Source organism: Thalia democratica, chromosome 5 (assembly GCF_965202585.1).
Source record: "Thalia democratica chromosome 5, ktThaDemo2.hap1.1, whole genome shotgun sequence".
Classification (NCBI taxonomy): Eukaryota; Metazoa; Chordata; class Thaliacea; order Salpida; family Salpidae; genus Thalia; species Thalia democratica.
The window spans coordinates 66,200,764-66,225,768 of NC_139169.1; the positions used below are offsets into that span (position 1 = coordinate 66,200,764).

The 25,005-nt window shown below is 26.5% G+C and overlaps 1 protein-coding gene across 4 annotated transcripts; it reads left to right on the top strand.

Moving 5' to 3' along the window:
- Positions 1 to 752: 752 nt before the first annotated feature.
- Positions 753 to 23,191, top strand: LOC145836185 (cytosolic carboxypeptidase 2-like). 4 transcript variants are annotated; one of them, XM_082944000.1, is made up of 28 exons: positions 753 to 835; positions 1,052 to 1,153; positions 1,366 to 1,492; positions 1,918 to 2,041; positions 3,021 to 3,175; positions 3,483 to 3,557; positions 4,234 to 4,360; positions 7,148 to 7,312; positions 7,756 to 7,834; positions 8,514 to 8,683; positions 9,168 to 9,241; positions 9,678 to 9,897; positions 12,550 to 12,677; positions 13,223 to 13,428; positions 13,780 to 13,946; positions 14,773 to 14,837; positions 15,241 to 15,322; positions 16,996 to 17,064; positions 17,879 to 17,966; positions 18,510 to 18,608; positions 19,064 to 19,145; positions 20,748 to 20,791; positions 21,058 to 21,106; positions 21,311 to 21,443; positions 21,905 to 21,991; positions 22,146 to 22,215; positions 22,411 to 22,499; positions 22,922 to 23,191. In XM_082944000.1, the coding sequence occupies exons 1-28, from the start codon at positions 778 to 780 to the stop codon at positions 22,958 to 22,960; spliced, it is 2,973 nt and encodes a 990-aa protein (XP_082800126.1). In that variant the 5' UTR covers positions 753 to 777; the 3' UTR covers positions 22,961 to 23,191. The 4 variants fall into 4 exon arrangements, 2 of the variants coding, with proteins under 2 accessions (XP_082800126.1, XP_082800127.1); XM_082944001.1 differs by having other exon boundaries at positions 789 to 835; positions 1,042 to 1,153; XR_014369886.1 differs by lacking the exons at positions 21,058 to 21,106; positions 22,411 to 22,499; positions 22,922 to 23,191.
- Positions 23,192 to 25,005: the final 1,814 nt, after the last annotated feature.

Here is a 25,005-nt window from a genome sequence, read left to right on the forward strand (position 1 = left end):
GTTTTACAAATATCTCAAAGTTTATTTAAAATATTGTATGCAATAGAAGCTAAATCAAGGTTTGTATTACAAGCTTCTGTATAAAGACCAATGTTTTTATTTAAAGATATACTGTGGTACCTTCTTGGAAATTAATTTAAACGTTTAAAAACATTAAGAGTGTTTTTAAGTAGTTTTATGTGTTTTATACAATATATATCGAACTATGCATATGTTTACTATTAGCTTTATTTAATAATTATTATACATCATTGAAATTTAAGAATATGATATATTAGTTCAAAACTTTTAAAATTTTACGTTTTGTTATCTAAGAATAATAAAAGTTTAAAGATTATGTTTTACTTCTGCAAATTTAATTAAATATACTAATCTTATTGTTTGGCAAAATTTACAGTAAAATACTTACAAGTTTGTTATCATTTTTATTAAATATGCAATATTATAGTATGAAGTAGATTTTTGTATAAATTGTCAAAAAATATATTAACTACTGATTATACTTAATTCAAAATTTTGCATTTGTTAGTTGTTAATCTTTTTTTATGAATAGCTGTTGTTTTTTTAATGTTTTGTTGCCTATAGCAGTGCAAACATGAAGTAAAAGTCAACAAAAACTAGGCTTTTGTTTTCACTTTCTCTACCTTGCCACACAATGACCGAGTGAAAAAGTTTTCTTTTTGTTGCTTCTCTCATTTTCTATTCACTCATAAAGTTCACCTCTCATTCACTGTTGCTTTGCATTGAAAGTTTCTCTTCCAATCCAGTTGTGTTATAATGTTTGGCAGTGAAAGACTGAGGCCTAACATTTTTTCTGATCTGCATATAAATGAAGGTTAATAAACAGATAATTGTTTTAAAACTAACACAACTTTTTATTGAAAAATTCTTTACTTTTAAAGTAAAATTACGTGTAGCTGATTGAGAACTTTAAATGTTTTAGTCTGCTTTGTTTAGATTTATGAAAAATTTTAAAAAATATTTTACAAGTAGTTTTCAAAACTTGATATAAAAAAACATACAATAATTCTAATATGGTAGTTTGTTACAGAAAGCACCTTTATAGATGATAGATTTCAAACAATTCAACAAGCTAAAGAGAGTGAGTACAATTATTTTAACCAAAGAAAAAAGCTCTCAGAGGATGAAATAGGTTAAAATTTTTTTTTTCAGAAATATAACTTGACATTGTAGCTAATTTAAACATGCAATTTTAAAGTTATTTTAATTAGTTATTCAGTTAAGTTTTAAACACAAGTATTTTTTTAATACTCATGGTATTTTAAACTATTTTACTTAGTTTTAAGTATATGTAAATGCTAGCAATTAGCAATACCTGCAATTTTAACTTGCTAAAAAAAATAGATGATTTTTTGAACCGAACAACACAACTTGTGTACGAGTATGAATGTGGGAAGAAAGTGCAAAAGTTAAGGGAGCCAAGAAATTTGTACGCATTGACTAAACAGTCAGGTCCACAGCAAGCTACCAGGTATATTGTTTTCAAATAACTTGCACATGGTTTCAAAAATTGGCTGTCAAATGTATTTTGCTTCAAACTTTTATCTTGTTTGTATAACATGTTGTAGGTTTATTTTTAAGCATGCTTTTTTAATATCATTTTTTTTAATTTTAATGCAATAAGATTGTTTAACCTTAACAGAAACATTTAACTTTAGTGTATCTTTTCAACTTATAGTATAAAAATATATACTTTCATTGATAAATTAAAAAAAGTAAAGCATTGTTTTACTTTTATATATTCTTTATTAAAAAAGAGGAAAAATCCAAATTAACACTAAATGAAATCTATATTTCTACACAAAGTGTATTCAACTAAATTACAAAATAAGACATCTATGCTAAACGAAATAGCTATGTAATTGTGGTAAATAAACTCAAAACTATTCTAAACAGATGGCCCTCCCACGTACAGTGTTTGTTGCCACCCATCAAGTTTTTAGATGACAACCCTGACGTTCCTGAGCCCCTGCAACAAAACGACCAGGATGTTTTCCAACCCCAAGTGAGGGGAGGGGAGGTCAGTTTGTTTAATTTATAAAAATTATTAAACTTAATACAAATGCATAAAGAGTCTGTTGTTTGTTTGCAAACTATAGAATTGGTTTCATGTACAGATCTATATCTGATCAGATTTTTATATTAAATTTTGTTTATTAATAAACATTATTAACTTTCACAAAAATTGTTGTGTTTTTTAACACATAAATAAGCTATTTTAAACCTCAAATTTCTGTTTTATATCTTTTTATTTGCAAAGCAGAAAGTTTGTATAAACTCTATTTTAATGCCTCATAGTAATTTCTTTAAACTTAATGTTACTACAATGATTTTATAATGTATGTCTAAATTTTATAAAAATCAAAGCACCCCAAGTTTTTGATGCTCAATTTTTTTGTGAGTACTAAATTTATTTTACATAGTTTTTATACAAACAATTGTATATATTTTAACTATAAACAAAAAAAAGTGCTATATACTTGACTATATATTTTATAAATTTCAACTACAACTAAAAAGTTTAAAGTTAAAACAACTTGAACAAACCACATAATCAGTGTAAAATACCTGTTTCATTAAAAATAATTTATACCTTGGCTTTATGTTTTATCCACTTCAAGATCAATTTAGTTGTATTTTTTTCTATTCTAACTAACGGTTTACTGTTTTTACAAGTTGTGAAAATGTTGAAATGTTTGTGTGTAAAATTTTGTTTTGACTTAATTTTTAGCTGCTAGACATTTAATTTCTAATGACACTAGCTCATTAAATAACTTTTTTGAGATTAAATACCATTTGCATTGAAAAGTTAATGTATTGGAACGCACTCATGTACATTTTTCGTTTGTATAGTTTAATGTTTAAAGTTATAAATGATACAATTGTTTGTAAAAAAATCTTTAAAAAGTTCAGTTTTATTATAAAAAAAACTTTTCTGAGTTTTTTAGCTTAGAACCACTAGTTATTCAAGTATAAACAAAATAACTTTTAAATGATAGATGGTGTATTTAAACGACCACGGAGAAGACCCTTTCTTCAAAAAATCCAGGGTAATTACCACCCCTGAAACTATAAGTTTGAATGTCAAGTCTTCAGACTCTCTAAAATTTGAATCTAGATTTGAGAGTGGCAACCTGTACAAAGCAGAGAAAGTGTAAGTTTGTTTTTTACAAAAAATATCTATAACTTTTATTAGTTTGAAAAGTATCAGCTTTTTAGCAAATTTATTATTAAACCAGAAATATGTATTTATTTTTTTGTTTATATGGAATTATAGTTAAAGCTAAGAAAAAAATTCAGATCCATACATGTGAAACATGCATAACCATTAATAAGTATTAAGAAACTAATTAAAAAAAAAAACATTTATAAATCTTATAAAATCTTTAAAGTAACCATAGTCTGTATTGAAAACTGAAAAAAAAACATTCTTTTAATGTGTTTTGATTGTCTTTACACAGAAATGAGTACGATTACGAGTTGACTCTGCGTCCAGACTTGTACACAGACAGGCATACTCAATGGTACTTTTTCAGGTTTGTTTTTATATAAAGTCTATAGATTTCTACTTATATTTTTCTATTTCTGTTTTACAGTTGTGATGTAAAACTTGATAAAAAGGCCAAAACACAGTCTAAAACTATTAACTAAAAATTAAGATTTGCAAACAAAAACGTTTTTTCTTTGTGAACTAATTTTTATTTTGGTTGTATAGTACTAATCAAACTAACTAGCTTGTGCTATACTTATAAATTTATGTATGTACCGTACATAACAATAATAAAAATTAAATTCTCTAGGTTTTTGTTTTTTTGTCTAAGGTACTTTTGCAGCTATTACTCTTACTTATTTATCCAAACTTTTGAGCTAATACTTTTTAAAATTTTTGTATATTCAAAACAAGTGTTGAAAGTTCTTAATACAGTTAAAATATTAGTGATATTTGTTGATTTTATTAGTTTCCTAAATCTTTTAATTATTATTCTAAAACTGTAATTTTTTGCCAGTAGTTAGTTCAAGTTTAAAATATGTTACCTTTTATTTTCGGGCTTGGAAAACGTTTACTATCAAATTTATTGAGAAAAAAAACTAAATTTCTGTTGTATTTGAAAGCTTTTTTTTTCTTAACACTTCAAAGTAACTTGAGCAGTACTATTAAAAATTAAACTAATAACAAAGTAGTTCAACGCAACTAATGAAAATTAAATACAGAGTTGAGAACATGAAGAGAGATAGGAAGTACAGGTTCACGATAACCAACCTGATGAAACCCACCAGTCTGTACAACGACGGCATGCAGCCGGTGTTCTACTCTGAATACGATGCTGCTAACAATAAAGTTGGTTGTTTTTTAAATTTACAAAAAATAAAATTTGCAAGTTTATAATGATTTTCAAAACTTATGTGCAGCTCTATTGTTTTTCACAAGAAAAATTTAAACATTTCTCTTTTTTAAACAACTTTTGTAAATGTTTTGGAACTTGAACCATTACAAACATTTGTGACAACTTTGTTGTTTGAACGACGGTTATACATATTTTAAATTTTTGTTTTTATTTTTTTGTTTTCAAACTACTGGTTAGTTCTATGGCTAAACCCGATAAAAAGTATACAATTTCTTTTATGTAAACTTGTATTGTAAAGTTTTATGTGTGCTTGAATTTATTGAAAGGATTTGCAAACAGGACTGAAACAAATAAGTTTATACTGATGTGCTATATTTATGTGAACGCTTTATTTTTTAAATGACAAGAAATTTTCTATTTTAAGGAATATTTTAAAAATAGGTTCAGTATAATTTTTAGTTTTGTTATTTTTTTTTCAGTACAGTATTGCTATATTAACAACTTTCATAAGTCATAAAACACCTTTAATTTCATAGGTTTTAACGGTTTTTAATATTTTTACCCTTATGATTTAAAACTTCTTAAAAAAAAAAAACTGGGCGTACTACTATTTTTATATAAAAACACCTTGAAATCGGTCGTGGGTTGTGTAGCTTTTTAATGTGTTCGTCTAGTATTCAACTTTTAAGTTTTCTTTAAAGCTTTCATAAGTTTGTTAAAATTTTGTATGTTAGCACGTTTTAAATTTGTTGCTGTACCTACAAAACAAGAAAAATTGTAAGTAAATAATGTTTATCTCAGTCTTTTTGTTAATTTTCCACGACTACATAGCCTCAAACAAGCTTAATTCACTTTGTTAAACGACACGCGTGAAGATAGGTGCAAAATATGTACATATAGTTTTAATTTTTATTTTATCTAGTTCAGTTTTACATTTTTCTAATAAATATATTCTTAATTCTTTTTTAAGTTTGTCACAGCAATTGAATTTACGTTCTTAGTATTTTGAAAGCTTTTAGAATGTTGTTAGAATTTTAATTATGTAATACGTAAATTATATATTGTAAATAAAAACTTTAACAGCAAAAATTAAAAGTTTAAAACGTAATTATTTTCTAGGAAAAAAGTAAAATTAAGCTGCATTAACTAAAAAAACATTATTATAAAATAATATTTGCTTGTTTAAAATGTTTCAATTTGTTGTACAATTAAATAAATAAAATACAAGCTTTTATAAAAAGTTAAATTTTTGTTTGAACATTTTATCAGTTCTCTGCTAACAATATTAAGCTTCTTATACGTAAGCAACAATAGTTTTAAATTTTTATTGTGTAAAAAAAATACAAGTTCATAATTACTAAACAGACATATTGAACTTTTTTAATCAAACATCAATAAATAAAGCGAAATCGAAAACTCAAATGTTTGCCAAACGTTTAAAATTTTAATTTTCAGTCACGTCAACCAAGTTGTTTGTTCAAATCCACTTTCGAAACAAATAAAACTACAATGCTTGTTTGCGTATACATCTACTATCGAAAGTCACTTGTAAGCTTCAAGTGATAAATCTGTTTATCAAAATTTTAACAGTGATCAATTCAACGAAAACTTTTACTATTTTCTGGTGAAACGCGCTCACAATAGACACTCGACGCTTCAAGTTGCATTGTTGTAGTTTATTTATGGCCGGTGTTCTGTTTGCTTAGCTTTCCACGCAGAAAGTATGTCACAAATTCACTAATCTTCTTGTTTATTTTCTTGTTACATTTTTTGAGTTCGTTGACAATGTAGTTAGTGTTTTTTATTTGTTCAATTTTCAATTATGCCATTATAGTTGTTTGTATGACAAAAAAAAATGTTTTTATTTTATTACTTTCAAAAGTTGTCGAATCCTTTTTAGCGTCTGTAAACTTTTAACTACACTTTTAGTTTTATTTACAGTTCTGTGATATATTTCAGTTAGGAAAAAGTTTAATCGGTCTACTGTATTTTATAGATATAAGTTATTAAATTGTTTACAATTAAACAATAAAAACTTTCTTATAATATTACTGCAAAATGTGTTTTGTTTAATCTGAAAAAAATGTTACTTTAGCTTTTTAAATTTGTACTACAAATAGTAAATATTAATACTAAAATATTAATATTTTAATAATATTTAATATTTTTTTACTACTCTACAGTTGCTCTAATATTAAACTGTTTAAAAAGTTTAGACTTTGAGAAAGTTGTGGTTTCTGAAATTAAATAACATTTTAAAAATAAATTTATTTGACGTTGGTTTTTAAATGTTGTACTTGTAAAGTTTTTATTATATTTAGTTTTATGCTTAAAATTTTTGTATATTTCCAAAAGATAGTAAACAGATAATATTGAAATTTAAGAAATGTAAACATGCTTTTATTTATGAATTTTTATAAAGACTAGAAGTTAAGAATTGTAAATTTTGTTCATAAATATGTTATAAGTTTTATAAAAACAGTTCAATAAAACAAAACATGTCCTGATTACGATTTCAGAACTTGACTTGAAGTTGTTATTAGCATTGAAAAAACTCTAAAAAAAAAGAACGATTTTAGTCTTTTTTAGTAAAATAAAACCATTAAAACTAATTTGCATATGACGAAATATAGGCAAACTAAAACTTCCAAAAACAGTTTTCAATAATATTTTTTTTTTATAACTGTAGAATTAATTAACAAGTTTGAAAGTTTTTTTGTTAAATACATGTTCTAACAGTTTAGCAGTTTCAATGTTCAAACTCACGCACATACTAACAGACAGGCTGGAGACGGAAGGGGGACGAAGTGTCTTACTACAAGAACAACGCCGTCCAATCAAACGGCAGGAACTTGTACAGTCTCACGTGGACCTGCACTTTCGCCCATTCCGACGACACCTGCTACTTCGCCCACTGCTACCCCTACACCTACACCGACTTGCAGGTTTTTGTTGTGCTCGGTTTTTGAGTACGTTAAGTTTATTTGAAAATCTGTTGTCCATGGAGAAGTTAACATTTATTAATAAGTTCTCACTTTAAAAATAGTTTGTAAGTCTCTTTGTTTTTTGTATTTGTTTAGAATTGCTGATTTTATTTGAAAATTTATTCTTAGTGGAAATATATATTTATCGATGAAAACTTTTTGTGATTTTCCAAATTGGTTTATAAGTTAACTAAGTAAATGCATTGTTTTTAAAATTATTAATAACTTTAGAATAACTTTTAAATTTATTTTACCTTTAGCCAATCGTTCAACTGAACCTACTAAGTTTTATATATTTTGTGGAAAAAATTTTTGGAAATAGACAATTACTTAAAATTTAAGTACCTTTTGTAAATAATATTGTTTATAAAAGATAATTTGTCTATATAATATCGTTTTCACAGGATTATTTGTTGGAACTGGCAAACGATGACTATAAGTCAGCATTTTGTAAACAGAGGGTTTTGTGCAGAAGTTTAGCAGGTAAAATAATAAATAATTCTCATTCAAAGTTAACTATGCATTAGTTATGGCTTGAAACTTCATGTTTGTAATAATAAGATCTTTATATCACACTACATACTTTTATGAAAGCTTATGTTGTTTGATGTAATATTTAATTATAGTCATAGAGCGAGAAAAAATGATTACAAAATTTAATTAATTTTAAGTAAAATAAAAATGTAAAAAGGTATTTCAATAGTGATAGTTAAAAAGATTTTTCTTTAATTTACCAACAATATAATTTTTATTTCAATTAAGTACAATTATCTAAGAATAAACTAACGTATGAACTTTTTCAGATTGCACTTTTTTTGCACAAAATTTATTCTTTATTCTTTACTTACAAAACGTAAAGTATAACTAGGTAAAAATAGTATTTGTTTGTCAGTTAAATATAGTTATTTTTTCGCGCTATTTTTATTCATAAAAATGTTTATTAACATGAGTTTTTTTTTTCACAATAAATAATTGCTTCTTTTTACAAATTTCATCAAAAATTGTTTAAAGGTCGAACTTGAGAAATCAGGTTGTCGTAGAAAAGCTGTATCAGTTGTTCTATAAGAAAATTTTGAATTACACTTTCATTACCTAGTTTCATAAAGTCTTCTTCTTAATTGGTAAAAATAGTTGATAGTAACAACGTATACGTAACAATCAGGCAACATGGTGTACGTGCTGACGATTACGTCACCCGCGCAATCGCGTCATCACGCCATGTGCAAGCGGTGCATAGTGCTCACCGCGAGGGTGCATCCCGGTGAGACCAACAGCAGCTACATGATGAAGGGCTTCCTCGACTACCTCACCTCCGACAACCTGGATGCCAAGGTTTTGTTCATTTGTGGTTTCCTGCATTACCTGTAGTTTTGATAACTGAAGTACTAGGGTAGTTAACTGGTGTTATTTAGAAAAAAATTGCTGTATTAGATGTCACTGTTGAATTTAGATACTAATTTGTGTTTTGTTCCATTTTTAATGGACTTTGTTTTATCAGTTACATGTGAAAAAAGTAACACGTTCACTGCTCTAAAAATTTTGGTAGGAGTTTTTGAAAATGAACTTTTCTGTTTAAAAATGAATCTCTTTCAAATTATTAATACTCATACGCACTGTATATATTCTTGTTTATCAAACAAACTTAATGGTTATTTATATGTTTTAATGGCTTAATGTAAAAAAAATAAATATATAGTATGTTCAGTACTCTAAAAATATTGTTTTGAGTTTTCGAACGTTTCTGATTAATTTGTTATTTTCAGCACTTATACGTACTTTATGATATTGATTATCAAAAAAATATTATTTATAACAGCTCTTGAGAGATACATTCATATTCAAAATAGTGCCCATGTTGAATCCGGATGGCGTTGTTGTTGGAAATTACAGGTAATATTATGGTTTAATTTCTTGATGTATAAGTTTTCAAAAATTATATCAAAGTATACTGATTTTTTAGAAACGAAATTCAAATAGGTACTACTTACAAATATATATCTTTTAAAGCCCTACTTAAGTCTTACATTGTGTATGCTAAAGTTCATGAAACTATGTTTTACTACATATTTCTGATTGGATTGAAACTATTTTTTAAACATAGATTTGCAATAATTAAACTTTTTTTTCAAAACTACAAACAATATGCTAAAATTGGTATTGTTGCTATTTAAATAAAGTATTTTATTTATACTTTTGAAACCTCAAGTATCTACCCTTATATCATGTTTTGGTTATATTAAACAACCTTTTTAAACCTTCAAAACAAAATTTTAAATAAATAAAAGTTGGGTGAAGAGTTTAATAATACTTAATTTTAATCCAAAAGGTGCTCGCTGACCGGCCGAGACCTGAACAGGAACTACAAGTCGAACCTGAAGGAGTACTTTCCCTCCATATGGCACACCAAGCAGATGATCAGTAGGCTGCACTCGGAACGGGGAATTACCCTGTATTGCGACTTGCACGGGCACAGCAGGAAACACAACGTGTTCATATACGGGTGCGAGCACAAGAAAAAAAAGAATGAGAAGAAATTGCACGAACAGGTGATTGTTGTTTTCATATACAGTAGACTCTAGCGAATCTACGCAAATGCCGTCCACAGCAAAAGTGCGTAGTTAAACGAAAGGTTTTGTATTTGAATATTTTTTCTTTGGTGTTTTTTGAGAAATCTAAAATGCGTAACAAAACGAGTGCGTAGATTCGCGAGAAGTTGCTGTAAATATTGTTCTTTGATTTAGTACTAAGCAAACGCTGATTACCTATGTTTTGGACTTGTAACCAATCAAGTCTTTTTCGGAAGAAGTGTTTATTTTGCAAGAATTTAGTAAAGTTGTTTGAGTATTTTGGCGTAAAAATCTATATGTCAAATGTTTATAATACACTGTATATTCCAAAGTTTATGTAGCTTTTTAAATGCAATGCTTTAGAAACAATTAAATTAATATCTAGCTTTAAAATTTATTAAAAAGTTAACAGCGTTTTGATAAAAAAGTTTACAAAACCACTTAATAGTAACTTTAAAAGCTTTAAGACGTAGTGAAACTGTTCTTACCTAAGGCTTGAGTTTGGTTTGCGTTAACTTTAAGGCGTTGAGTTTGTTTTGATTTTACTTATAAAAAAAACTTGGTAATATATAACTTTTTTATGTCTTTTGGAATATTTTTTTAAAGCTTCGGATTTGTCGAATCCTTTTTTTTCGGTTTTCATACTTTATGGCTGTCTTGTGAGTTTAATTTTGTTTTTTATTATGAACATTATTTTATTCTAAAATTCATTTACTGAGGAAGCGATATGGCAAAACTGAAGTTCAGTTTTGTAAAAAAATATATTCAAACATCACGCAAGTAGCAACTATATTTTTGTTAGAAAAACTTCACAACAAGCATTTTATATACTTTTTAGGTGAAACAGTATTAAATTTTTTATTGAGTTAGTGCTATATTATTGTATTTACAAGTGTCTGTTTTGATTTGAACTGCATAAAAATAAAAATGTTTAACAACATTATTTGTTTTTTTAAATTTATAGCCACTTTAAGCTTAAAAACTTAGTGTAAATACAACCATAAGTATTATTGATGTATAAAGCAAAGCAAAATATATTTTTAAGTAAAATTACAATTTTGTTATGTTTTTCAACATAAAAATGATTAAAGCTTAACTGTTTCTTCTAAATTTCTAGAGGGTTACACAAATAAAACTTCAGACAACTTTAAAACTAACTTGCTTTCCGAATTCACATTGTATTTGCTATACAAACCGCCTCGCTAGCTTCGCTTGGAAACGAAAAAACAAAAAACTTTTCGTGAGACGCGACAACAAAAGATTGTCGCCTTTTCGCTACAATCGCACCTTTTAAGTGCTGATTAAATATTTGTACTTGGCATGAGTCGGCTTTTAATCTCAACGTTAAATATTTGCTTTGAAGCAAAATAATAAGCTCAAATAACTTTCTACCGTGAAAGTGTTCTGGAAAAATAACAAGTTTTTTATTTTTTTTAAATTGCAGTTTCATTTATATTAAACAACTTTCACACTTAAAATTGTACTGTTAAAAAAAGTTTTTTTTTACTATAATAGTTGATTTTAGAGAGTTATAAATTAAAAGTTTACAATTTATATCAAGTTTTACTTAGTATTTCACGAAAACCAAACTTAATTATTAATATAATCTTTCAAGTCTAGTTTTTACTTTTTTTCTATTTGTTTTAAAGTTAAGTAATACAACTAAACAAATATCAAAAGTGCGAACAGTAAACATCACCTATAAGATACAATAAACATTTATATAAAACACGGGTGTTTATTTAAAACTTAAAATGAGATATTGAATTTTTTATCAAATAAATAGAGAACATAACTGTTTTTTATTATTATTATAAACAACCTAGGTTTTTATGGCTTTCAAAATTTTAAGCAATTAAAAAAAAAGTTTTTACTTTTTTTTTTAATTAAAATTACAGTCTTTATTTTTTTTCTTTAATTGAAAATTAACTTTATTTTCCAAGCAAAAGTAATACATCTATAATCATACAAAAAGAAAACTTTAAATCTTCAATTTTTGTAGTAAAATTCTAATAATTATTAAACCAATCATTTAGTTGTAAGATGAAACTTTGTACTTAAAATTATGCATTACAAAAAAGCCAAATTAAAGATCAGCTTTTTAAAATTTTATTTCCTAGGTGTTTACGCTTAGACTGAAGTATTTTCAGCTTAAATATTTACTTTTATTTGAGTTTATACAGTATTGTATAAAAAAGTTTTTAATACCGTTACATTAGAATGTGACGTATCCAGTAATCCTTAAAGCAAACTAAGACTCGCCAAGCAGAAATCTCCAGTCCAAGATGCACGAAAACAATTTTTACAAACATTAAGCTTTTTATGATAGTGTTAAGAAAAGTGGCATTGAATTATTTTTCCAAATGTAGCTTACATAATGTTTATCTAATTACGTTTTAGCTTTAAATAGCATTTCTTTTTGTTTTATTTCCAAAACTATGACGGCCCGAGGAAGAATTTTTATAGTAAACCTTGCTAATTTCTTATGATAGGGTGCTGAACCTTTGTTTAAAGCTTCAAAAAACTATCATTATTTTATTCATTTTTCACCTAAAGTTTTTTACGTTGCTTAACAAATTTTATTACCAAATGTTATACTTATTTTTTACAAAAAATCAATATGAATTCCAGGTGTTCCCGCTGATGTTGTCGAAGAACGCGTCATCGTTGTTCTCACTGAAGAGTTGCAAGTACAAAGTGCAGAAGAGCAAGATGGGCACTGGAAGGATCGTCGTGTGGTGCATGGGGGTTGATAACAGGTGTTTGTTTTAATTCAAAAATTGATTGCTGTTGCTTAATTATGATGTTTTGAAATTAAAAAGGAAGTTATAAGCACTTAAAAACGGGTTTGAAAAGTTTGTTTGAAAGTTGGATGGTTTTTATGTTTGTTTAGCTATGTGTTTGAAACTTTGAAGGAGTGTTTTATTATTGCTTGAGAAGTTCGTTTTATCCCGCTGCAACCAGTTAATAAATTAAAAAAAACTATCGTTTTGCGTTATTTAAAAGTGCCTAGAGCTAATTATAAAAATACAAGTTTGTATAAAACTTTTAAATAATTTACTTTGGCGTTGACAACAATATTTTCATAGCAGTATGTCATTTTTAACAATATATAAGTTTGCTCAATGCTTAAGTTGAAAAAAAAATCCTTTTCCAAATGAAAGGTTCAATGTTTAAAAACTAACTCAACAAACAGCTGATAAAGTTAGGAAAAAAAAACAAACAAACAAATTAATTTAAAAGTAATTCATATAAAATTAAAAAACGCTTAAACAAATTAAAACTAATTCCAACAACGTGCCAGTTACACGATGGAAGCCACGTTCGGCGGTTCGACGCTGGATGGCGCCAACAAGCAGAAGCACCTTTCAACAGGTGACTTGCAATCAATTGGCAGGGACTTCTGCGACACTTTGTTGGATTACTGCGATCCGGACAAGGGCAAGGTGCACAGGTGCTTGGAAGAACTGAAGAATATCAGGAGGATGCGGCTTGAGAAGAAGGCCAGAGGTTTGTTGTTTGTGTTAACTCAAGTTATTAAAAAAGTATTAACATGAATCGAAAAAGTTTAATATGCGAAACAAAGGCAAAAATTTGTAACCAATTGTTTTTTATTTTTATACCGCGTTTTGAATTATTGTACAATCTAATGTTGCATTAGTTCAAAACGTCTAAAGAAGAAAGTACAACTGCGTGCATAAATAAAGCTATTTGAATTGACCTTTTCCAAACACCAACGCTACTTGATTATTAAAACCATTCGAGCCAGAGTTTTCTATAACACCAACAGCTGAAAACGTATCAAATAAATAACCCACAACACATTGATTTTTCGTTACAAATCAATTCAAAATCTTGCAGGCGACCTACCGTCATCGGAGGACAACTCGGACACATCCGGGTCGGACAGCTCTTGCGACGACAGACTTCCGGTGAACCTCCTCAACCAGTTGAAACTCCACAGCTCCACAAAGAAGAAGAAGAGAAAGGTCCTCAAGAGCACCCGGGAAAGAAACAAAAACCTAAATGTTTGTTTTTCTGTTTTATGGCTTATTTATTTTAATAATTAGTTTTTTAGTACTTTTTAGTGCAAAAGGTGATTTATGAGCGCTCAGATCTTGATGAAATTTTAAACTAGTTTGATTTTGTAATGTAACAAAATAGCAATAAACTTTAAATGTCATGTTCAGCTAAATGTTTGTGTGGTTTAAAAAAAAATGACTTTGTAAATATTTATATGATTACAGCTCCGATTGTTAAAAAAACGTTTTACTTCTCCCTCAACTAGTAATTTTTTTAATGTATGTGTGTATACCTATAGAAATATTTATGAAAATAAAAAATGTGACTTTTTTTAATTCATTTAAGTGTGTTTATAATGTATTGTGTTTTTCGTTTTCTGTTTTAAATTATTTGCGCATCAGTTTGTTTTAGACTCTAGAAGAGCTGTACAAATTAAATTCTTAACAGTGTACTTTTATATAATTAGTTTAAGTGTTTGTAATGTATTTTGTACAAACATGTACTTAACCATTTTTAACAAAAAACCCCGCCACCAAAACATCAAGCTTTTAATGCTACCAATATTTTGTATAAATCCAATCTTAAGAATACACAGTTTTCGAATAGTATATAAGACAGCGATGGATTATGTATATACTTATTTAGGTTTATAACTTTTTGAAGAAAATCTACAAATGTGATAAAAAGTATTTGATTAGTTTAATTTTACGCTGCTCAAGTGCTGCCTACTTGTTTAAAAAAAAGTATTAATTTTGCGTGTGTTACCTTGTTTTTTACTAGCCATGACAAGTTTTTTGAGCTTAATTAAACAATTTTTAATATTTTCTACAGACACCCCAAGCAACAAGAACATTTTTGTCTAAAAACAATGATGAAACAGTTAACACAAAAAATAGGTAAAAAAAATCTATTTCTGTAATATGGTCATGTTTTAGTTTTTTTTTTCTTGTTCTACTACTTAAATTGATGGCATAAAACTAATAAAACGTTTTCTTTTTGTGTTTAATAGTTTTAATTTGTTTTTGTGTTGGTTAGTTTTAAAACTTTTAAAGTTTTTTTTTTCACCCAACATAACATGTTTCAATCTAACTGTGAAAAACAGTTGGTAGAAACGTGTACTAATTTCAAACGTTGTAATCTACCAGAAAAGAGAAGTATAAAAACTATATCTAAATATTATTTAAATTATTATTATTAAATGTTATAGTTTTAGTTATAGTCTTTAAAAAAAAACAAACGACTATTTCTAAAAATTTGACTAAAAATTTGTGTGTGCTTATAAATTTAAATTGAAAACAGAAGACCAAAAGGATTATCAACCAAAAATGAAAATAAAACCAACAAAATTGTGCAATTTACCACAGAAAAACACCACAAACAGGTTTGCAATAAATGTGTAAAAAAAATAATGTAAAAAATATTTACAGAGTTTTTTTTACCAAGATGAAATTCTCGCTTACAAAAATTGCTTTTAGATGTAGTAAAAGATCAAAATACGATTTGAATAGTTGTTTTTACGAACAAAAAACTTCAGCCAATAGTTTTGTTTATGTGAGGCACTTTTTCTTATGTTATGTTCTAATAATAAATCTTGTAAAGTTAGCTTGTTGTCTGTAAAAAAGTTTTTAGTAAATGTTTTTGAACTTATATAAATCTGCAGTGATAGTATTATAAACATTTTTTTTTCAAAGCTTCAGTATTAGAGTATTTTTTTTCAAGTTTAATCTAAAATAACTAAGAAAATAAAACGGAAAGTCATAAAAATAACTTAACATAATTTTTTTTTTACTATCTTTATTTTTACTTTAAGATTTTTAAGAAACGCTTCCGAAAACTTTGTCATATATTGAACTTTTTAAGTTTTTTTACTAAGATAGGTAGTTTTAGTTTATCTATCTTTGTTTTTAGTAAGCAGTTTTAGTAAAAGCCCTTTAAGCCTGTAAAGAAATAAACTATTTTTATTTAACTCTAGTTGTTTAAAAATAATGTGTTTTCTTTTTAACAAAATATAACAATCTGAGATTCAGTTATACATTATACATGAAATTTTTAGTGAGAGAATAAAGTTTAAAATTACTTTGAGAAAAATATAAGCATGCCAGAAACCTGAAACTTAATTTTTCGGTACCAGACAGATCGACCAAGGAGCGCCTTACCTGTAAACCTGTGCACTTTCTCCCCAAACATCGGCAGCTTCGACTCCAAAAACTTCCTGCAAAGAGAGAAGATTCCTCCCAAGAAGCTGTTTTCCAAGGTGAACACTGCCAAGTTGTTTCTGGCGTGCACCAGGAAAAGTTCAGGGAACCACAGGGAGAATGATTCGGGAGGGAAAGGTGGGAATGAAGTTTGTTATCAGTCGATCGTCAAATCAAAGTTAAGTATAGAAGAGATTGAAGACTGATTATGTGTTTGCATTCAAAGCAACGTTTTCTGCGGAATGTTTTAAGGGATAACTTATGTCAAAAGGAAGTACTAGTAATAGGACAAAAATAAATTTGTAAACTTTTGAGCTCATTTTTTTTAAAGTTTAGAGAAATATATTTTAACAGCTATTTTTTTACTTCTGATAAAGTCTTTTGTTAGTAATTCTAGCAGTGCAAGTTACGTTTAGTGTACAAGTTTATAAGTTGTTTAGCTAAGATTTATAGATTTTAACACATGTTTTTATTTTAGTTTACTATAGTTTTTTTTAATCAGTGCAATTCTTTTCAACCTGATTTTCGTTCGTAGTACACAGTTTTTTAAGTAAAAGACTATTTTTTCAAATATATTTTTTTCTTTTTTTTTTTTTCTTTTTTTTTTTTTACATTATTTAGTTTAACTTTTTCCTTTATTGATCCTCTAAAAGTTTGCAAATAATTATTTTACTTTTTAATAGTCTAATTATTGTGTTACAAAATTAATGGACTTAGTTATACTACAAAAAAAAAAACTTTTTTTGTATTAAAATTAATTAAGCTTGCTTGTGTACGTAACTCAAATTGAACTTGACAATTAACTATAATATAGTTTGCAATGAAATGTATAGTAAATATTAATTAATGCATGCCGCAGCTACCCTGTGTTTCTATTGGCTACTTCAATATCAAGTCTTCCAATCACACAAGAAGACCCCAATTCATGGTTAATTTAAATTGTTTTAGTTAAAATATGATTATCTTACAGTGCTAGTTTTTTCAATTATTTTTACTAATAAAAATAGTTTTGGAGTCTATAAGATATAAAGGTGTTTAAACATAAGTTTTAAAAATTTTACTTAATGACCATTTATTTATTTAGTTAAAATGATTTATTTCCTTAATGTGAATTTTGAGACTTTTTGATAAATATTGTTCAACATCATTTCCTTACTGAGTTCAAGGTCATTTGTTCTTTAATTTGCTACCAAGTGTTTATGAATTAAAATGAGAATGGTTTAAAAAGTAGTTTTTACATATTATAGAAATAAAGCTTAGCAAAACAATCAGTAAAAACGTTAAGTATAAATTTATATATAAGTGGTTATAAAGTTATGATAATTTTTATAAAATACATAAAAACAAGATTTGTTTTAAGTATTAACATGCTACTCTGATGTATAAACAATTTGAAATGTAAACTGTTTTGATTTACGGTTTTTAAATCTATGACTTATACAATCATACTAACTTGATTTACTGCAAAGCATGATAGTAAATTTGATTTTAGTTTATAATAAAAAATAGTTATATCAAAAAATACTTGTGATCTTAAATTATTTTATCTCATAATATACTTTAAAAAAAACACAGTATTTAAAAAATAGTAAAACTATTAAAATAAAACTAACTTGTGTTAGCATAAAAATAATTATGATAAAATATCTTTTGAAAGAAATATGTTTTTATATAACACATGTTTTATTTCAAACAACTATAAAGTTTTTAAAAGTAACTGCAATTAAAACTTGTAATTTCAGACGGAATACATCAAAAGTTTGGTTTCAAACAGTTCAATTTTATCAAACAATTCTCGAAGGGCTCGCACTACTGTGCCCACATTGAAAGGTGATAATTAATTTGCAAAATATGACATAACACGAATTATACAGAAAAAAATTGTTTTCTATAGCTTGTGTTTTGTTTTTAATATAGATTAAGACAAGTATATTGGTATTAACAAGTATGTTCGAAATGAAACAAATAAAAACAGTAACATGACAGTGTCCACATTATATCATTTTAGTTTCCTAAAAGATATTAAATTGTTTTTATACTGACTACCCTAGTTGTTTGTAATAAATATACATAAGGTTGTTGGCGGTAAATTTTTAATGCTCAAAGCCAAGATACATGCTTTTTTACTTGGCAAAATAGAAAAAAGTTTAGGGTGTTTTTTTTACGAATGTTGTTTATTCTATACTTACAAATAAGCAAAGTTAAAACAGCAACTGTTTGTTTGTATCAACATACAAATCTAGAGTATTTTTAGTAGTTTAGTGCATACTTATTACTTTACGATCCGATGTTCAAAGCTTATAGTGGTTTCAAATCACTGATAAGCTTGCTTTTCCATTTTATGAGTTTATGAGCAACTGAGTAAATTTTCAGAGTTCACGTTCAGAAAGGAAACTGAAGATTTTTTCAACAGAAACACGCAAAACACTGCTGCTGCGAAATACTTGGCTGAAAGAACTCACCAACTATCCGGTACATTTTTTATCACTTTTTTTATCTTTAAAAATTGTCAATCGCTAAGTTGTTGACTTTTCTGCATTAAAAGTACAATTCTTTCATAAATTTAAATCTGTCAAAACTATGAAATTCTAGTACGAAGCTAAAGTCTGTAAATAAGTATTGTATTTGCATTTTTTTTTAATGAGTGAATCAATTTGTTTAGAAAATAGCGTAGTATTGTTTATAAAAAACTTCTTTATAAACAATTTATTTAATACTTTGTTCTGAAATAGATAAAATATATATAGAAAAAACATAATTTTTTAAAATATTATAAAGTTTTACTTTTATTTTTTTTTATTTATTTATAGTTTGTTTCAATTATTGTTTTATATACTAATATTTTTTCCACGAATGTTTACAATTTAAATTACAACTTTTCAAAACTAATAGCTTTGATAAAGCACAATATTCACAATTTAATTCAGTTGAAATCGGAAAATCAGCACTTCCAAGCAAACTATGCTTCACTAAAAATTTCAAAGCTAAAGATTGCACTGGTGAAATTTTGTATGTTGTTTCTATTCTGGGCTTCAGTAGTTTTGTTTGCTGTTTCTATTGTGAGCTTCAGTAGTTTTGTATGTTGTTTCTATTGTGAGCTTCAGTAGCTTGTATGTTGTTTCTATTGTGAGCTTCAGTAGCTTTTATGCTGTTTCTATTGTGAGCTTCAGTAGTTTTTATGCTGTTTCTACTGTGAGCTTCAGTAGTTTTGTATGTTGTTTCTATCGTGGGCTTCAGTAGTTTTGTATGCTGTTTCTATTGTGAGCTTCAGTAGTTTTGTATGCTGTTTCTATTGTGAGCTTCAGTAGTTTTGTATGCTGTTTTTGTTGTGAGCTTTTGTAAAAATCGGATTAAAATTGTTTCTTTTATTGCATGTGCCCAATTTCATTATTAATCAAAATCAACTTGTTTTTTTTTATGATTAATTTCCGACATTTCTTTTTGCTATTGTTAAACATATCCGAGAAGTCTAGACTCATTAAAAATTGTTTTCAATATTTGACGATGAAAGGTCATATTTCTTCCAAAAGTTCTAGACAATTTTAATGAGGTTGCATAAGTTGCAGTAAGTACAGACAATCTAAAATACTTTTAATGTTTTTGATGGTCACTTTTCAATGATAGTTTTTTGAGTATATTTTACAAAAGTTTAAATTTCTTCTGTCTTATATAAAAGTATACTTAAAACCATAATTGTTAGTTACAGTGTTTAGCAGATTTTTGTTTGGTTTGTTTTTCAACAAGCCTCTTAAGACCTATAAAACTGCAACAAAAGTATGTCTAGTTTATCCTGATTTTATAAGTTTTGATTGTTTAACATCAGACAAAAAAATGCTCATAAGTTTGATTATTCTTAGATAGTAGGTGATAAAATATTTTTTCCACGTGTTTTTTAAAGTTATATACGGCATGTGGGGAATCGCACAATTCCCACCCGATCAAATCCGAAAACCGCTTACCTTTCAAGGGTGAGGGGTAAAAGTGATAGTAAAAAATAAAACTGAAAAAATCGGGTCGGAATTGCTCGTCGGTGGAAATTGCGTGTATACTGATGTATGTAGTGCTGGTAATCTTAAACGTAGTGTGAACTTAATTGTAGCTGAAAAATTTATGCTTCTTTTATTTAACATGATTGCAATAAATTTGCTAACAAGCTGCTTGGTAGCATACGATTAGGAACTAAAAAAAAATTCTTGAAAACTTTTATAAACTTTACTAATGAAAAGCTATTTTTTAAAAAACTTAATTTCACCAAGTTAAGTGTTCAAACTTGTTATAAATTAAAATCATTGCTAAGACTTTAATTAAATATAAAAATTCCAAAATTCTTCATGTCAATTTCGAATTTTTAGTAGCATGTTCTGCTTCTATAATAAACTTGATTTTATTTTTGTTTAATTTATGACATAAATATAAATTTTCTCATCATTAGGTATATAGTGCTTTTTAAGCATATCATTAAATTAACAATTTTATAAAACTGCCTGTTAAGTTCTAGTTAATGTGATAAAATATCTTTAAAGTACTTAAAAGAATCTTTACTTACTATATCTACTATATTATAAAATTAGATAAAATTTCACTATTAAAAAACTAAGTAATTTATTTCAGTGGAAAAAGGGAATGGAGTCCAAACTTTGCAACACCAAAAACTCGTTCGTTTTTTACTTTTTTTTTAAGTTTGTGTTTATACTGAATTGGTATTTTCTTTTCATCATTTAAAATGTGGTTTCAACTACTACTTTTGTTTATATAAAATAATATTACGCTTAATTTTCGAAAATGATTTTTTTAATTGTTTTGCAATAATTCCAACCTAAACAATCTTCTTTTTAATAAAAGTTTTATAGTTATGTAACACACTAAGAAAAATAACATTAAAAGTGTTTCTTCATTTTTTGATATCACTCAACTTCTACAGCAGCAAAAATCCACTCAAATATCTCTCAATTACATGAAGCCTATAAAAAGTTTGTTAATTTCTTGATCACTTACCAGTTAATTATTATCGATAATATTTAAGCTTTAAACTGACCAAGTAAGCTTACTCTTGATTAATTTAAAGTCAATTATTGCATAATGATTGTAAATCAACTCTTGATAAAAAGTTTTAATCTTAAATACACCGACAACTAGCTTGGACGTTCAACTAAACAATTTTTAAACAAAACCAGATTCTGTTGCTATGACGAGACGGGTGGAGCTTCAACCGCTAGAACTAACGAGAGATGTGATAACCCCGCAAACGCCGGCGTACAGCCCCTGTCAGATGAGAGCCAGGGGAAAAAGTTTGGCGGGAAATGCGAAGTTCGTCTGTTGCAACATTTTAGTGTTATTTTAAAGAAAAATCAAATTTATGTGTAACAAATGTTTAACGTGTGATATCCTGTATATTGTTTTTTGTAAAAGGAAAGTTTGTTAAGTCAACCAGCTGAGCTTCAACTTTTTTTAAATGGTTGATTTTGCTTGCACTTTTGTATGAAAGCTGTTTAATTAATCAAGCACTAAGAACGAAATACTGAGATATAAACAAAAGCCACTTTGTTAAGGTAGTTTTAGTACTGCATTTTTTCCCTGTTTTGTTGAATGGTAGTTAAGATTCAAATTATATTAAGTCCGCAGGACATAAGTGAAACTGAAGTAATTCTCTTTACTTTGTAACCATAATTATTTGGTGATGGTAAATATACCATCAGTACTTATAACTTTATGCAAAATTAAAGTTTTTAGTCTTGCATTTAATTCACACAGTCTATTTTTGTAAACAGCAAAAAAGAGAAGGAAAAACTTCCAAGTTATTTTTAATTAAAAACTTGGAAAACGAAAACAACAATCATATTTTGCCTTTCAATCATGTAAGTTTTTAGTTTTAGTTCTGTTTTGAATTTATTTGACAAGGTCAGCTCACGCTCACCGAAACCAGGTAATAAACCGAAGCAGTGCATAAACATTTGTTTTGTTATAGTTTTAGTTTTATAAATTTTAAATTGTAACAACTTTTTTTTTCAGATTTCAAAAATGAGAACTTTTAGAACCGCCAATAACTTTTATTCGAATACTGACAACACAAATTCAACAGGTTGTCTTATTATATTTTTTTATTTTTATGTATATATATTTTTTTAATGTTTAAGAGGAATGTAATTCAAGTATTTTATGTTACTCTAATTTGTACTTTTGAATATACTTTTTTGTTATACCACTAACCATCGAAAATACTAACATTTAAAAGTAACACTTTATGGTAATTTTAGTAAATAAGTTTAACTAACAGAAAAAACAAACAATCAAGAAAACAGTTTCAACAACAAACTTACAAGTCGGCCCACCCCAAATTACATAAAAGTTTTCAACGCCAAAAAGGTAATTTTTAATTAAGTTGTTAATTTATTTGCATACCTAAATTCTTAAAATATTTATTTTTAATAATTCTTTTTTTTTTCTTTTAATTTGTTGTTATAAGAAAAACAATAAATGTATTTTAGGTTTAAAGCCGGTTCCATTAAAGTTTACATAGTTACTGGTATAAAATTAGTTTCAGTTTGCATCTATTATAGTAGCTAACTTACCAAAGTACAAGTTACATAGTTTTTATTACTTAAACGTTATAATAAAACATTTAAACAACTTCAGAATCGAAATTAGCTTTTAGGGTATTTATCTTAAATTACGTTTGTTTTCTCGGAAACCTTACTTTTTTGGTTTAAAGACATGCTTTTATTAAAAAAATAGTTTAATATTGTAATTTTTTAGTTCTTTTTTATTTAAAATATTGTTGTTTACAGAAGTTAAAGCAGTCATTCACTGAATATCTGGACAAGTAATGAAAAACAAACCTCGTTTTTTTTTTAATTTACAAATCATCTAAAGAAGTTGTCACTGTACTGATTTTATATTTATTGTTCCTTTTACTACTGTTGTTAAATTACCACTGTTTATTTAGCAGCTTTTATTTAGTGAATCATTTCTCTAAATTGCGTTATTCAGAGTTATTTTATGCAAAATATTTATTTCACAATATTTTTAGGTATCTTTAAATTCTTTTTGACTATTTATTTGCCTTATTGTTTTCAAATTGTCATATATTATAATAAGATCAATATAAGTTTATTATGATAAGAGCTTAGTATATAACAGATCTTACTAATGATTTAAGTTGTGGTTTTTGAGTTAAGTTAGATTGACTAAAATCTTGACAGCAAATATAATTATTATTTTCTAATAAATAAAGTTTTATTCGTATAAATTGAAAATATATGTTTTATGTTAAGCTTGATTTTAACAGTTTAAAGCTTGTAAATAAATTGGAAAATATATTGCTAAAAATGCCAATTAATTTTAATAGTTGTAAGTTGAATATTTTTTGTTTTGCTTAATTTAACTACACAGTAATCATACTGTTATTAACAACAACATAAAAATAGTTTTATTTAAATAAGTTTATGCTACACTACAGATCAATAAAAGTATGTCTTATACTAAAATGAATAAATTTATCATACAAAAGATAAGAAAGTCTAAAACCAGTCACGTAAATAAATACATGTTCTTGAATTGAAATAATAAAATTTTGAAAAATGTGGTTAATGATAAAATAGGATATCATTTAAATAAATTGATTTATAACCAGATTTCGGAAATAAAACAGTTAGATGAACACTAAAGCTTTTAACTACTGAATATTTTTTTTGTCTATACTAGCGAATTAAGGACTCAGTTAATATTGTATTTATAAACTGTTTTGTAGAAACTACTAAGATGTAATATACTTCTGCTGTAAAACGATGTATGTTTTCATTTTATTTAGCAAATGTAGTTTATACATAAAAACTAAATAAATTTGTTGAACTATTATTTTACATGTGTATATAAAATTTAAGTTTAAAAATAAATAAGTTTTATTCATTATCTAGTTTAAAATCTAAAACAAGTTGTAGATGAAAATCTATTTTAGTTAAAATATTCAAAATACTTTCCTATCAAATAAAAAAAAGCTTGTTGATCTTAAAGAATATTATAGCAATGTTTTGATTGTTAAATATATGTTTGCATGAAAATAAAAAATAGTCAGCTTTTATCGTTTTGTAATATTTTGTCTTTTTGCCTATATACTTTTCTAGGCCAAAATCAGCTACAATAACAGTATAAACACAGTTAAGTTTAAAAAGTTTGTTTTCCCACAAATTTTATAAATATACTTCTGCTTATAGCACGCGCACTGTAGTCTGATGGATCCCAGTTCACAGCTTATTGTCTTTATATCGGTATAGTTTTTTATTTCTTAAGTTTCTGACACTTTACTTCTAAAAACTTGACTCGTAGTCTTTCTAATTAAATGAATCCGAATATTTTTTCTATAAAAATCTGACAGGATCTTGTACGTCACTAACTTATATAAAGTTTTTGATTTCCAAATAACTTTAAATAAATAGTAAACTCAGCAGTTGTTAACTTATTAGTTGAAAATAAAGTTTTTATAAACTAAAAAACGATTAGCTACAATTAAGAGTGACGACACTTGCGAAATTTTATATATTGATTATTTAAAGTAGATCATGTTATGTTGAAAATATTCGAAGAAAAAATAACTCTGAACATGGATAACAGATTAATTACTAAAACGTATCAAATCAAACTTTTAAACACCATTCAAAATAATTTAGTGCTTTTTTTTCTGAGAACATTTTTTTAAATAACAAAAACTTCAAGTTTTTGCTAACTTAAAAAATATTATCTTAATAATTAACCTTTAAAAACTAAAACATTCTAATAATGGCAGATTCTTAAAATTTAGTAACTTTTTTAATATTTGAAAAAATTGATTTACGTAAACATCTATGAAAAAAACACTTGGTAGCTGAAATTTGAT

What these genes read in the sequence shown, in the direction of transcription:
- LOC145836185 (XM_082944000.1), top strand. Translation starts at nt 778, where the DNA reads ATGTTTGGCAGTGAAAGACTGAGGCCTAACATTTTTTCTGATCTGCAT. An exon ending in TGATCTGCATATAAATGAAG is followed by an intron (nt 836 to 1,051) that starts GTTAATAAACAG and finishes AGTTTGTTACAG; the next exon opens with AAAGCACCTTTATAGATGAT. An exon ending in ATATTTTGCCTTTCAATCAT is followed by an intron (nt 21,992 to 22,145) that starts GTAAGTTTTTAG and finishes TTTTTTTTTCAG; the next exon opens with ATTTCAAAAATGAGAACTTT.